We start from the raw sequence: 16,871 nt of genomic DNA on the forward strand, positions 1-16,871 counted from the left end.
TGTAAAATGTTCTTTTTTTTTTGTGTTAGTCAAAATTTGAGAATTTTCTAAGAAACTGGTTTTTTAGAAAGCTGAGAAAATTTTACATAAAATGTGTAAATTCCAAACTGGATTCTCCATGAAAAGGCAAGAAAGACAAAAAAAAAACGTAAACATTCGTAAAAAACGAGAAAAACGGCGACAGTATTCAAATAGTTACATAAGTTCGTTCCTATTTGGCGTTTTGGTCCACATATATATATATATATATAGTGTATGTGTGTGTAGCATGATTGGTAAAATTATGTAGAATATTTTTTTTCTCTTCTTGGTCTATAGGTGCTAGTACGGTTTCTTATGGAGAAAAACGCAACATAGCCTACTAGCATAGATATTGTTTACGTTGGCCCGTTGTTTTGGGTCATTAGACACATTTAATTAGCCACCGAATTTTAAGAGTTTGAAAAGTCATGTGGCGTGACCGAGAAGTATCTGGTGACCAATCCGATTTTGATGCCAAAATATAGATAAATAAAAAAACACACTCTTTGGCATCATTCGTTTAGTAACCACAATAAAATACAACCTTAAAATCCTTCAAAGTTAATTTTAACGATAATTTTATGCCTGAAGCTAATAGCATAAAATAACAATACAACACAGATTTTTTTTTCACAAATACATTTAAAACCCATTCGGCCCATTTGTGCCAAATTATTTGTAATATTTGCCAAGCTGATCATTTTCAATTTCTAAAATTTTAGCTACTTCATTAATTTTGTATAATATTTTTTGTACAAAAACTGAAATATTGTTTTATGAACTATGTATAATTTCTTGGTTATAAAAATGAACAACTGTAATTCTTCTTCTTTTTAGCTGTTTATAAAATGAATAATACAATTTTTATAGGGTCAATCTCGATGATGACTTTGTTAGATCAAACGATAATTTCTTAAAATAAATTGTCAGTGTCCATTAAGTTCAAATCAATTTTAAGTATGCAGTTTTTTAAAAAAAACGATACATTTATATTTATTTAAAAAGTAATATTATTGTGTTTATTTATTAGACTGTGCCGAACATTTTTATTTTAACCACTCCAATAAATGAATTCCCAAAATGTCAGATCCCTTGCTCAACTGTAAGTAATTGTTTTAAAAAAATTTTTTTTGTATTTTATTAGAGTTGGACATATTAATTTTTGATTTAAACAATTTTAACTTCAAAACTTATTAACGTTTTTACAATTTTGAAAAAGATTTTAAAAACTGAAATGTGGCACTTTAAAATCCATCTTTTGGATAGTTCATAATAACATTTGTTTTGTCGAGGCTCAAGTTAATATCCCATTAAATTTTATAAAACTGGTATCAAAAAAAAATTGAGAACTAGAAAAAAACGTTCATAATTAAATACTAAGTAAAGGATTTGCATGTGTCAAATTTCAACTTTTTTAAAGTTTTAAAATTTTAATTAGTTTTCATGTTGAATTTTGTTTAATTAAACATTTAATTCGCCTCATGTTGATATAATGCTAGGGCACTGAACTTTTAGAGATTTCTTATTAGGTTCTTCTTAGTAGGCCAAGTAAGGTTAATAAAAAAAAAGGAAAAAATATACAGTCTAGCTCTAGTATTAATGTATATTCAGTATATAATACAGTAGATATTATAAAAATGTTTTCGTTTATGAGTAACACTTGTTATGTGCCTGCCTATATTGTATTTGCATTGCATTTATTAATAACTGGCAGCCCAACTTGCGTTTTTTTATAATTGTTTTATGTAAACCCAATGACTACAATACATAAATAATTATTTGAGAATAACAAACTTACTTTTTATGATAATTTGTACTTTAGTGTTGTTAAAAAAATTTGACGAATATTTTTTGTTGTACATTTTAATTTTAAGAAGTAAAAACTGTTGATACATTTGGGAAATATACAATTTTCGTCTTATGATAGTTGACGTTATTCAGTTTTCATATCCATTAGAGCTAAATTGATAAAAACAATATATTATCACGAACTACAATACTATTTTTACTTGTTTAGTGATAGGTAGCATCAGAATAATTAAAAAATCAAAGTTAATAGTGTGATTTCTTTTAATTCGAAAAGTTATCCAATTGGTTTTATGTATTATTCTGATGTTAATCCTTTACCTTGGGATTACATTCTTCAGCTCTCTTTTATTTTCAGATTGTATCCAAGCTAAGAAGGCTTTACACGTAAACCAATATAAGTAGTATACTAAAGGTTTTATATATTATTGTAAACTGTGCCATGCTTCCGGGCGTTTACTTAAAATAAGTAAATTAAATAAATTTTTTTCAAACATATTTAATAACCGACCGCCGTCGTAACAACTATACAATAGAAAATTGCAACAGATTTCTAAAGATATTATTACTTTAGACAACATTAATATTTCTTCGTTTTGCTGGTAGTATGCGAAGTGTATACTAGATTGAATATATTCGTTTAAAATCTTTTCAACAGAAGCTGCACGCATCTATGATCATCTGATGTCCTAGATTTCTCTTGTTAATCAAATTTAGTCCGTTACCACCATTGCATTGGTTCGGGGAATCATAGCTGTTATGGATGCTATGTAGTCTTATTTTTCTTTTTATTAACGCCACGTTCCACATAGTCTAAAAAATCATTGATATCTAGTGTATATAGCGCAGTGGTCTACCGTGTACATTGGACAGGTTAAATTGAGATGTAAATCTTACAGCTCATTTATTGCTCTTTAATAATTAAGTTACATCTTGAATTTTATTTTAGAATTTAGAGGCAGAATAATCAATTCCATGGTCCACCTAATTGTAGACAAATTAAACCGATAAACTAACTTGACTGAAATTAATATTTAGTTTATTTTTTATTGATCATTGTAGTGTTTGGGAAATAACAATATACTAACGGTATAGAGGTACACATGTAATATTGGGCAAAGAAGTATTAGCATTAATAATATTTACGCTATATATTAATTTATTTTAAAGGTGTGGCAAATCATCTGTTTGCTGATTTTGCGGAACGAATTATATCAGATGTCGATCATAGATAACTGTAAACACATATTTCTTTTTATCTGGGCCTACGTGCTAAATGACACTCCTGGAAGAATATATTTTAAGTACTATTGTATACAGTTATGAGCTGTGTGGTCAATTATTTTCATCGCGTAACGCGATTTAAGTATGTTTACTACATAAGAGAATCACTTAAATTAGAGCTCTTTAAAAACTTCTAAAATTTAAGCCTAGCAAGTTTTAGATAGTTATAATGGACGGGTATTTACTTTTTCGTAAAAAAGTGGTCCAATTTCTATGAAAGTATATAATTATATCTAAAAATGTAGAAATAAAAGCCGCACTTAATGTTAGTCCAAAGTAAAAATTAGACTTAACTATACAATGCTTTTGTTGATTACCATTTACATTAAAAAGAACCCATTCAACGATAAAAGACACTATTTACATTTGTAGTATTATCGCCACAATTCCCAATTTCAATGTCCGACCAAGCGTTTTAATTCACGCATTTTTATCATCATAATAATTATAACAAGCAAAAAAACCATAAATTATATATCAGAATATCAGATCAAACAAATCAGAATTATTCTGATGTATCACCACTCAGGTTTAAATATATTGATATTAGTAAAAACTCCGAGAAAATGAATTTTTTTAATAATAGTTCATAATTAGACTATCCTATTATATTTTACTCAGTACGTAAAATTCTAAAGTATTCTATGCGAAGGCAAGGAGGTTTGGGTGTTGTGAAACCCTTCTCAATTTTATTTTTATATAACAACGTAATAAGAGAATTACGGTTAATTGTTTTGTTTAAATTTGTATTATAACTCATGTATTTAATAAATAAATTATAACAATATAAAAACATATATATGTATTATGTTTTTTGTATACCTACTTAAAACCTCCCCACATTGATAAATCTTGAATACGCTACTACTTCTCAGTATTTACAAACTATAGACAGTTAAGTAAAATAAGCTATACGATACGAATAAAATTTCAGTTAAGGAAAAATATTTTAATTTTAAACTTGAAATAAATTTAGTAGTATCAACGCTTATCATTTCTAAAGTCAAAAAACTTCTTATAAACATGTTTTTCTAAAAAATATTAAAAAATAATTTTACTACAAGAATAGTTTACCAATCAATTATAGCACATTATTTTTTAAAATGTCAATTACTCTGAAAACAATCGAAAATGAACTATAATTTTAAATAATGTTAAACATCTTGAAATTGCCTGTGTACGGCGACCTGAATGTTCGAGTCCCAATATTATTGCAGGATATTGTATTGTCATCCGAAATGAGTGTCTGTGCCGAGTTTCAGCCCTCTATGACATCGGGAGTGGGTTAAATTAATTTTATAAGATTTGAAAAATACCCGTACAAAATCGTACGTGTTAGCGAGTTAAAAAAAAGCAAGTAATAATAAACAATTATTTTAATGTTTTACTAATTTTTATTATAATTGAAAAATTAGTTAAATTAAATGGTTGAATGCGTTTATGTCCATTCTTGACTAAAAATCATATATAATAATGCCTTATTGAAATGTTGTACTTTTAAAACGTGTCTTCACATTAATATGCTTGAATGCTGTCAATGTCATATTATATGCTTATTATACAAGGCATTCATAACGTTTCAAAAATATATCTAAAAACTATTTACGTAAAATCGAATGTTTAATGATCGAAATAGGTCATTTACATAAAGTGTGTAGCGCGCATCAAGGCATCGTATCAACAAAAACGTGTGTCAAATCCAAGAAAAACATTGAGTTGTTAATAAAATTTCGATTAATTTGTCTACATTTCATACGAATTTACAGTTATTTTTCCATCGCGGAAACTGACCGGAGATAGGGCGTTTGTGTTTATATAGACGCTTCAATTCGAAACTTCAATAACTCAAAATTCTAATTTTATCCACCTAAAATTATATTATTACATGTAAGGTACTTTGTGAATCGTTTGTATTAAGTCAATAATTTTAATTTCACTTTTTGCTAATTACATCCATCTAAAATTTTATTAGGAATAATTATTGAACTTTACTAACAGTATTTGTAATTTGATAATACTTTGCTACTAAATATACACTTAATACTTCGGAAAACCGATGCCAACAATAATAATAATAATAGTCCACTTTATTTTGTCTAGGACCGTTTGGATTTCAGTGCTGAGATATTATCGAACGGCCGGTGACCGGTCGTACAATAAGTGTAACCGGCTCGGCTGTGCATTAAGTCACGCGGTGTTCAACGGCGGTCGAATACTGTCGTAGGCGGTCATGACGCGACCGGTCCTTTGTCGAACAAAGGCCAGAACGATTACAACAACAACGAATACAACGTCAAAGTCGGCAGCGACGGCGCAGCGACGTCATTGGCTGTGGCAGACCTTTAACACGAGCCAGTCAGCGGGCAGATGATAAGTCGCGTGCGTTCAGTTTAAACGTCTTGTATACGTGTACAACCAACGGAGCGGAGCGGTCGCAGAACAGTGTTTAGCGGTCGTACGCGGCAAACGACGACAATCGGCGTAAAATAAAAGCGCGAAACACTTGTACAAACACACGTGCGCTCGTCCGTGGCGGGGCGCGGCAAAAGGCACTCAACGGCCGCCGTCGTACGTCTCACCGTACGACCGACGCTGTCGGTTCGTTAGCCGTGTGCAGCAGGTTCGATGCGTCCAGCGTCGCGCACTCACCATCATGAAGCTCCGTGATCGTATTGCGGTCGGCTTTTGCCTGTCGTTGGTGGTGGTCACCGTGCTGTTCGTTGTGGACATGCAGAACGAGAACGAGCGCCGGTCCTTTGCCTCGATGACCGGATATCGCAGCGGCGGCGGCGTGGGCACTCACGGTCGTTCTGATCAGTTCGTCCGTGAACCACCGCCGCAGCCGCCCGGGAGGAACTCAAACGCACAGCCGTCGATGGCGCCCAAGATGAAAGGTATCCACAGTGGTGGTACCACCACCGTCCCGGGTCAGCAGCAAGAGGCCCCCGTCGACAACTACGCAACCGACGATTTCGACGATCTCACCGAGTACATGCACACTTTTATAGTGTACAAGGGACACGTCAACGATTGGACACAAGTGGCTCAAATCATTGTCGACGACACGGACGAAAACGGCGTTACGAGCAACGAAGACGTGGCAAGCTTATTCAATCTCAGGGCCAGGTAAGCATCGAATGTCTTTATGAATTGACGGGTTGTAATGGAAACTCGCGTATTAGCTGACATTAGACTTTTAAACAATAGCCTACAGGTCTCGGCGTCAGGCGTTATCCAATAAAAATATAGCCTACTTCATTTCGAAAGTTGGCCGAAAAAACTTTACTTTAATAATTTTATACGAATATAACTTCATAATCTTTACTACGAACTTTGTAATCGGATGGAAAGTGTAAAATATCCGTAAATAATAAGTATACAATTCTGGCTAATGACCTTTATAGTCGATGTCTTTTTTGTTATAAAAAAAAATAAGTATAAATTATAAAATATTAGTAAATAATATTACTAGTATTAGTGGCCTTCGCCATTATACAGTGTGAGCCATCAGGGTTTTACTGTTTTGCCTCTAATCTATTATAAATATACGCAAATCTGTTAAACAATTGTGACTCATACTGCACTGATAGATAGAAATTGTTTATTATAAATAATATTTTTTGCATTTAATTGTATTATGTTATCGGTAGTGGATTTCAACAATTATTATTATTAATCTATTAAGTTGACAAGTTATGTGATCGATAGAAGGATTCATCTCAAGAAAGTGAAAAATGTACATAAAAAGGCTTCTAGACACACACTTACACAGATATACACAAAATAAACCATTTACATAATATCATCTTCGTATCAACACTATAATAACAACAATTAAGTTTTATACGCTTCTTTTTTTTCTATATATTTAACTGATCGAAATTATTGAATTCCTATGTCATTCATTAACGTACATTATAAATATAAATAATGTAGAAATAATATATGTAGCTATAATGGGGCCAGTAACGTCATATTGTATTCGGATTCTTTATAATAGTGTTGAGTTTGAATTGATTATATGAGAACAGACTAGATTTATCATCCGCATTATTTTATATCGTTTTACTTATACATAACAATTTCAAACACTAATCTATTTGTGATAATAAACAAACCTAGGTATATTGTTTTATATAATAAAAGTAATTATCAATGAAACAGTTTAACTCTTATCGTCTTCTCAGATTGATGTAAATAATTAATTAATATCAACACACTAATCGATTTGTTTTTCATGGGAGCTAGCTGACACGTTCATATTTTTGGTGTAGTCTCATCAACATATAAATCTAGTGTTGAAGTTAAATAATTCTAAATTATACTGCAATGATTATGCAGAATATGTTTAACTTAAAAAAAATTAATTCGAATATTATGTCTTTGAGATGTATTAGCTGGCTGCTGGAATAGTAAATTCAGTAGAACTTACGTTTGAAAACCCCTTATAAATTAATTGTAAAATATTCAGTCGACAGTTTACTATACGAAACAAAGTATAACAATATATAATTGTATCGTTCTTTGTAGATTTGATTTTGGAACGTTTAGGCGACAGCACACAAGGTAGGTTTCATTATAATTAACTTTTATTAATATTATATAACATAGATGTTGGTATAATAGAAATTCGAGTGTACAATAAGAATTTTCAGAATCATTTCAATTGACCGTTAAAATATTATAAAAAGATAATGACTTTTTGGTCAATTATTATTTATTGTGCTGCTTATTTAAATTTCATCTAAACCGGAGCTAAAAATTATTTGACCTTTTGAGAAGGTAAATGTGGTTTTTTTATACAATTTTACAAAAAATAGGAGTTTTTCTTTTGTAAAAAAAACATGATCTTACACCTAAATACATGTTTTTAATTCGACGAAAACGTAATTGCTGAGCCCTTTTTTTTTACCTACACCGCTTGTATTTAAAACGACTGTTGTTCTATTGAAAATAAAAAAATTCTTGACATTGAGTGTTTACTAAATATATTCTCCTATAAAACTGAAACTGATAGCTGAAGTATATTTTTTAACATGCATAAACCCGTGTATAGCACAGTGTAGTTGCCGTAACACTGAGCGCCTTTGTTGTGGCAATCACGTCGGTAAAACAATTTTCCGTCATGAAGGACTTTCTAGAGTCTTGTAATTTTAAATACTCATTTATTTTATATCTACGACTTAATTACAATAATAGTTGTTAATTTACTCATCGCGTTATTTTGGTACTAAACGGACAGATCTGCGCTTCATTTAATCACATTGTTAAAAAAAAATGTGAATAACAATTTTGAATTATCTTATTATTCCTACTGTGCGTCGGCTAATGTTGTTGATTAGCGTTTTGACAATATCTTTGGACTAACGCAATTCCAATCTGTTTTTTTATCGACATTGACCGACCTCAAACGGCATTAGGTCAGATAAGTAACAATAACGAACACGTTCTCTCGTATAGTTTATTACAATAATATGTACACGAATTATTGTAAACTAGGCAGACGCTCCAACAAAATATACATATTATGTTTGTTAACTCTAGGTAAACACTATACTATAGAGTTCGTTGTTATTACCTATATTATCATATTTAACATGACCGCTAAGTGTCATCGATAATAATGGTATCGTTAACTATTATAATTTGGCTACCTCTGTACGCTTAATTTTGCAAAGTTTCTTATTCTAAATGTACCATTACAATACAGATTCTTTGATGATTAAATTTGTCGCTTTTAAACGCGTCGCACAGAGCAAACATTAATAGCGCAGAAGATTTAGGACCCTACGAAGCAATTAAACTCGAACTCTCTTAAATCATTAACGGACAATATAATATAACAATTATGTGCATAGTGCTACTTACTTAAATTACTTGTAATTACATAAGTATAGACATAATAGATTTAGGCTCCTTAAGCCAAAAGTAATTGTTTTCATACGTTTTTACGTACTATGTATTATTAAATACGATATGAACACTACATTATGCTCAACAAAAAATCAAGTACCCAGAAGTATAAGTTTTAATCTATAAAACGTATAACTGTGGACAGTGTACTCTACTAGTTTTCTTATCAAACGATTGTCGTTAAAAAATATCATCGATTATCAACTTTACGGCTTAGCTTAATAATAATAATTGCAATAGAAAAACAAACCATTTCCCCGCTCATTTGACTAATCGCACTCATATGCGTCTGTTTGAGCAAACAATACTACTTCTTCGATCTTTTTTTTTTACATTTTTTAAATAATCTTATGATAACAAGATCTTATGTCTCGGTTGATTTCAGCCTAGACTTTTATATCGAAAGCCTTTAAAATTTGCTTACCTCATTCCCAATAATTACAGTATATGTTCTAGGTTAAATAGTATATATATATATATATATATATATATATATATATATATGTTATCCCTTTTCTATCAAAACAACATCAAGTGTGCAAATAGAAAAAAATTTACTTTGAGAAATGGAAAGTTAAGATAAAAAAAAAATTTCTATTTAAGTAATTATTGGATATCCCTACCTATTATCTGTAAAGAAATCATAAAAAAATTCCCTTACCTAATCTCTGGACGAAGGTTAGGGGTTTTATTTTTCTTTCATGCTGTAGTTTTATTACTCAGTTAGGAAACAAGACACAATGTTGTACATACAATTTATTGCGTGTTTAAAGCGTAAAACTATTTTTGAAGAAATCTGTTTTTATAATAGATATTATAATGTAGAGATTCGAGATGATAACGTAAACGTATTTAAAAAAAAAAAAATTATAACTACGTACCGTATATATAGTACAGAATATGTCTAATGTACGTAATATACACATAATTTTTCAAATAGTTATTTTTTAGCTGACAGGTAATAATATTGTATTATACATTCAGATGATAATGTCGATACAAGTGTTTTTTGTCGAGGGGAAAAACATGTATGTTTTTGTAGTGAAATAAAAGCGCAAAATTTGGTAATAAATCATTAAAATAAAAGGTTATGCGGCGTAGAAAGAAAATGATAATTTGACATCAGGAAAATATGTCCAATAACACATTTTACAATTTACCATAATCAGGTCGGGAAAAAAAATATTTTTAAAACGTTTCCGTCCTTTCGGTAAACAAACACCGCGACTCCGTTTTTTCCTATTTTTTTTTTTATTGTACTTAGCTTTTTACCTTTTGTAAACAAACATGCCATACGTGACAGACTTGGCCGTTGTACGTCGTCGCCCGTACGGTCACTCTTACTTCGTCAAGAAGATAAACACTTCAACGCCACAATGTATGGCTAAAGTGGCGTTCAGAATACCTAGTTGGTTAGTGGTTTTGCATTGCGATTTTCTCAAACAGTCCAAACCGTTTTCATAGACATTTTTTTAAGAAACGAATCACTTTCGATTTTGTTTTGAATGTTTTTGTAAAAACTGTACAAGTTTTATCAACCGACCGAGCGAATTTGGCGCGTCACATTCATTTTCCAATCCACACACTTGTGTCTACATAACGTGCCATGTTAACGTTCCGAATGCTAACAAATGTTGTGTCTATATCTTTTAAAAATGTGTTTACAAAGCAGTTACAACTTGCGTTCGGTTTTTCGACATGCACCGGTTTCTTGTAGAAGACTAGTAGTTCTCAATATCCTACAGCAAAAACACAAAAATATTAATGCTCTAAAACTTCGTTTATATTTATAAAATGATACTTTAAAAGCATTTAACGTTTTGGCGGGATATATTTTAAAAACATATTTTTCACGATATGTTGTTTTAGTACTATACAAATGTACTCGTAATTCCAATGTTTGACTTATACTTTAAATATTATGATAACAGTTTCTATGTTTGATAACACTAAAAAAACATTTTGTTCAATATTGTTTTTTAAAATCCCACAAAAAATGATTCTGAAATATTTTAAATAGATTGATTAATTTAAAAAAAAAAATAATACAAATAATACATTTATACCAATAAATTGACTTTCAAATCTTCAGCTTAATGGCAATGACGTAGGTATTTAGTTTTGTTGTGTAAGTGTCTGTGTATATTTTGTTTTTGATATAAAAAATGATTAATTTCAAGTAGTCGCGTTGTAACCAACGGTGGCCACTGTAACCCGGGGTTGTCAACGAGTGAGACTTATAAGTCCCAAGTGTGTTTATTAGTGTGGTTATCGGACTGCGGTCAATATAATCTGTCGGTGTTGTGCGCGGGCGGCTCAAGACAAATCGTTTTGTTTTTTTTCGGCGTCAGTGCAATCGGATACACTTTATGCGTACGTATCGATGTCGTGGTGAACGCGCGTCGAAGCTACACGAAAACGGCCAATAATAACATTATTATAGAAAAAAAAAAAAACTAAATAAATAAAAAACCGCACATACGTTGAATATTAATGACCGGCGTCGTCCCTGTTGAATACGAAACGACTGGCAATTATTATTGTAATGTATTTAAGGTATCGGCGGCATCCGTTTCTCAGGGCCAGACGTTGTGTTATCTCTTGGCGCGTCATCCAAGATTTATCGTCCGAACCGGTGCCGGTTCTTAGGGACTGTAGTGGGCGTACCCCGAGATCGTCAGCCGGCATTAGCAATGGGCAAACTGTCGCTGCCACCTGGGAGAACGGTACGTCGAATAAGAACCGGGACATTATCGTTGCCGAGCCAAAAAATTATTAAGATTTATGCGGTTCAAGCCAGATTGTCGACTCCAGTTTAAGAATCGAACACTAGGCATTTCAATGGGCTAGGTCTCAATCTATGTGCTATCGAACGTGGGCGTTGGATACGAGGGATAAAATACTGATATAACTATAAAATTACATCTCGGTACGACTTGATGTTTTTGTAAATTACTTTTACAATGAGGATATCTATTAATAGTTTCGATAATCAGTCAAGTGCAATTTAAACTTATAGACACTTTTCGCCCATCTCTGTGTGTAATGAGCATAGAGTGCACGAACGTTGCACTAGTACAATATAATACAAACCTACGAATATTAAGCTCCACTTGAATCGTAAGTAGGTACATTTAAAAGTGATGTAGTCCTCAAAAAAAATGTGTGGGTACACGCCTAAATCACTGTTGAAGTTAAACGGCTGGGACACCTCCGCGTCCCTTTCAACTATCTCAATGTGTGTAATAACAGCCATACCGTTATCTAATATTAAACATTTTAGTTTATAATTAAATACCTAATTCTCAAAAATGAGGGAGAGTGTAATTGAACACAAAATTTAACTCATCACACAAATTTAAATTATGTTATACAATTATTAAGGTATATTGGTATTAAATGATGTGTATTTATTGTTTATATATTTGTTAAATACTTTTTAAAGCACTTGAATGATTTTTTCATGTAGTCAATCTATAAACTAGGAATTCTAGGCCTGCCCCAAAAAATTTTATAGAGCCAAATGTTGAAACAGTTCAGCTCTTTAAAATCGAGAAAAAACCTTAAACATTGATCTTATATTGCAATACAGCAATATAATAAACACAGCACGTTTTAACTTTCAGAAAACCAACTAAAATAGTTGTACATTAACACAATAGTGAATAATCGTTATTAGGGGTTTGGTCCTTTAAAATGTTGTACAAATTTATTATATTATATTTTATGGGCCAAAACTTATTAAACTTCAACAAAAATTATTTTTCATAATGTATTCAAAGTTTTGAGAAATAACCAAACAATTCACATACAAATTTGTATTTTTAGGATTTTCTTCAGGTTTTAGGTAAAAAGTTTATAAAAGTTCTTCGAAATATTATTTTCGTTTTCATTTATGTAATACAACGGGAGCAACAGTTTACAAAAAAGTAAAAAATAACGGAAACCTAATGGCTAGGCTAGTATACAAGTAAAAACCAATAAAATTACATAAATCATTTCCTCCAAATCAAATGTTATCTTTTTTTGGGACAAGTTATTAATCTTCAGGTCTGAAAATGAGACCAAAGATAAATACTAATAAAATAAGTAATAAATAAATAAGTATTTACCAATTTTAATGTACAGTTTTAATGTTTTAGTACTAGTAGTAGAGCCCGCTAACCAGTCAGTTCTTGCGTGTACCCTTTACTACACCACTTACATATTATTATTATATCTAGTTGATATTTTGCCTTATTTAAAAGGCAACCTTATCAGATATCTAATACAATCTAAAACTGTTAATTTGTGAACTGAATTATTTCAAAAATACTATACATTAAAAGTTAAAACACATATCAAAAAGATATATATTGATTTAAGATCACATATTCAAAAGATTACGTGATTTAAATTTGTTCAATCTTTGCTAGTATACACTTTATCTAGAATTCACTTAATAAACAATTTGCAGTATTATGTGTTCCTGGTAATTAGTTTTATTTGTTTTTAATAGACACGATCGCTGTTTTATTCTATAGTAATAATAATATTTTGTACATTAGCGAAAAAGTGACTTTGCCACCCTTTTCCTTTATTATATTATAATATTAGTACTTATTAATCTTTCAAAGTCGATTAAAGTTATAACAGAATACTCGAGTTTTATAAATGTCTTTTGAATGACTTTTTTTTAAAATCAAAAACAATAAATTCCATTACTATGAATTAATTGTTGAGAACTCATGGTCAAAATCATGGTTGAGAACTTGATTAGAGTGAATTTAGTTAGTTCCCCTAAATATTCCATAAATTCTCAACAATAATTTTGTTTTAATGCACTTGGACTAGTTTAGGTTGTGAATTGTTTTTCATCGTGTGCGATTTGCCTAAAGAAATATCTTGTACTTTTTTACGTAGACGTTATGTATACCCAATTTGTAGTATGTTTTATGACTGTGTAAATCTATTTTTTTCATTCGAATTTATATCAAAACAGAATTACCCAAAACAATATGAGTTGCAGTCTTTTGTGTTGTAACAAACATTTATGGCATAAACTATATGATTTTCTCCAAAGATTTAGCTGTATGTCATCTAATATTGTAGGCTTTCGGTACAGGTCCAGCCTGCCTAACCAATAATATAATAAAACAATGATAAGTATTTTATATATTATAGGTATAATAATGTGTTTTGTAGTGTCTTATAAATACCTGTGTAGGACATGACAACAGTAATTATTGTAATACAATGTAGTGATCGTAACGGTTGCAGTGACACAGTTAATGATAGTGATTTGTTAGGATCTACTCATAACACAGTCGTATTGTGTCTGTTGGACTTTACACCTGACACGAGGTTTAGTTCGAGTTCTTCTTAATCATTAACGATTTGTTTTCAATTAGGTATGCGTTCGTTGTATACTATTATTGATATTGGCAAACGTATGCATTATGATGGATGTGCTGTTTAGGAAATTAAAAACAAAAGATGTACACGCCATGATACTTAATAATATGTAACAATAATAATAATCATAATGAAATAACTAAGGTATTAGCAAAGATCTTACAAGTTATTTCAATGAAAATTGCATTATTTTCAACAGATATATCGATAAAAGCAACAAGAGATTAGAGTAATGTACTTATATAATTTGCGTATTCAGTCAAAAATAATAAAGCGAAGGTCATAGAACAATTGTTGAATAAATGGTCGGTTTTGCACAAAACTTATATTATTATTTTTATCTAGTATTGTTTTTTAAAAGAAAATTAATTAAAACTAGTCTGCGTTGTATGATTTAAAAATATAATCGAGTCATTCTTTTCAGTTGCTTTTATAATTGTTTACAATTAAATAATTTGAGGGAATTCTGTAGCCTTTTTATCCATTTCGTTGTTTTAATAAACATTGTATTTTCTATTTAAATTAAACTAATTGCTACAGTTTTAATTTATCAAAATATGTTTTATACGTTTTTTTGTAAAATTATTTCATCTTGATGTTATTATGATCTTATAATACCTACATGATTGCATATTGATTTAGTATATTGTTATCAAATTCTTTATTTTTAATACACGATAAATTACGTATGATAATAAAAATAATGAGTAATGACTGTGTAATAGTAAATTGTTATACGTTTCGTATAGACAATAGATTTGGCATTATTATTTTTGTTTTTGGGAAATAGTTATACTATTATTTTGTAACATTGATTAACGGTATAAACGATAGGTATTAACGATTTGAAATAATGAGTTACATTCATTTTAAAACGTTAATAACACTGTACAACCAAGTTCGCTTAAGCCTTTTTAACAGTAAAAAATAAGAATACAAGTAAAACATTTTTATCGAATTTTTTCACAGAATCCGTCATCGGCCACAGATGTAACCCATGTCTTAATTGTATGCGAATCGCTTGTAAAGTTGCAAAAAATCGTGTTTTTTTTTTGTGTTACCAGATAGCACAGTCTAAAATAATTATTTCAATAACATTGTGAAAATGTTTAAAACATATTTTTTGACCGGAAACAGTTCAAATATTTAAAAAAAAAATTTTAATACAAAAAATGTTGTACTTTATTGGTTAAAAATATGTTTAAAATTGTTATTTAAATTTTTGTGCTCAACTCAGAACTTACCTTTGTGATTTATAGTTTTTCTTAACGTAAAACAAAATTTGTTGTACTATTTTTTTTAAATGTATAGTATTTATATAATATGGAACTATGTATTAAATATAGACTATACCACATATTGCATAGTGTAATTAACGAATGAAAGGACAGTATTTTCAATTCAAAATCTAATTCGTTTACTATCGAGTGTCTCGCCAGACGTGCCTAGTATAATACTTTCGTTTAAACACATTTTTTAATACGAAATCAAATCGTGAAATCGGATAGATTCGTCACTTGGATATTCATAGGAAATAGTCTTGTTCTACCAGGAAGTTTTGGACGGTCCACGATCTGACGGGTCGCGCGTGACAACATGATTAAATAACGCGTTCTGCGCTCGAGTGACGATCAGCAGTACCGTTCGATCATGTAAGGCGATTTGCGGTGTACTTTCCTTGTTATAAGCAACCGCGAACGAAAACTGTATAGGAGTAGCAATCGGTTAAAGGATGTATTCGGTTGACGTCAAAAGTTATATATCTTTGAAACGCACAGCGAAGACAACGATAGGAGAATAAACGGCGGCGGACGCGGTACTACATTTAAGAAGCCTGCGATCGGCGACACTCGTTAAGAGGGTAAACTCCACTTAAAAGAAGTAATACTGCAAATTTCTCATTAAGTCCTCGGGCTTGCAAATGCAATCCAAAACGGAAGAGGTAGAAGCCTTTTGATTTTTATTCTCTCGCGATAAAACCCCACGGTTTTGTGTAGCTGTTAGTATTATTGCTGTACCGCGCGTTACACGGGTAAACACGCCACATAATTGGGTCGTTTTTCATTTTAATCAACCGCGAAGAAATCCCCTCCGACAATTTCATTAATTACTTTTAAATTAAATTTAACATTCGGAACAGACCGAAACCATTAAAATGAGACCCTTGTCGTTTTTATTAAAACAACAAATATTTATCAACATAAAAGACGGCATAGAGCGTCGAAAACAGCAACCGCAACACACCTTAAAATGTCTTAAAGTGTGAAACTGACGCATTGACGATGTATTTTGTTTACAGGAAAAATGATACGAAACTGGCCAAATTCCACTTGAGGATCTCAAAAAGAGAAATGTATCCCGCAAACGACAGCTATGTGCCAATGCTGCTGAAGGAGATGTCCAAAAGTCCAATTAAAAAAGTAGGTAAGTGTTCGGCTCGATTATTAGTATAT

The 16,871-nt window shown here is 30.8% G+C and overlaps 1 protein-coding gene across 1 annotated transcript in view; it reads left to right on the forward strand.

The window, feature by feature from the left end:
- The window catches only part of LOC126832965 (extracellular serine/threonine protein CG31145), a 46,572-nt gene that overhangs the window by 22,434 nt on the left and 7,267 nt on the right, over nucleotides 1-16,871 (forward strand). The window contains exons 2-3 of the mRNA XM_050564045.1: nucleotides 5,212-6,237; nucleotides 16,718-16,842. Of these exons, the coding sequence (XP_050420002.1) occupies nucleotides 5,765-6,237; nucleotides 16,718-16,842 (598 nt within the window). The 5' untranslated portion in view covers nucleotides 5,212-5,764. The remainder of the gene's footprint in view (nucleotides 1-5,211; nucleotides 6,238-16,717; nucleotides 16,843-16,871) is intronic.

The sequence above is a fragment of the Adelges cooleyi genome, unplaced genomic scaffold, assembly GCF_023614345.1.
Source record: "Adelges cooleyi isolate 19-005CV unplaced genomic scaffold, UGA_ACOO_1.1 ACOO_flye_CR_arks_rails_tigmint_CR_PRNA_1, whole genome shotgun sequence".
Classification (NCBI taxonomy): domain Eukaryota; kingdom Metazoa; phylum Arthropoda; class Insecta; order Hemiptera; family Adelgidae; genus Adelges; species Adelges cooleyi.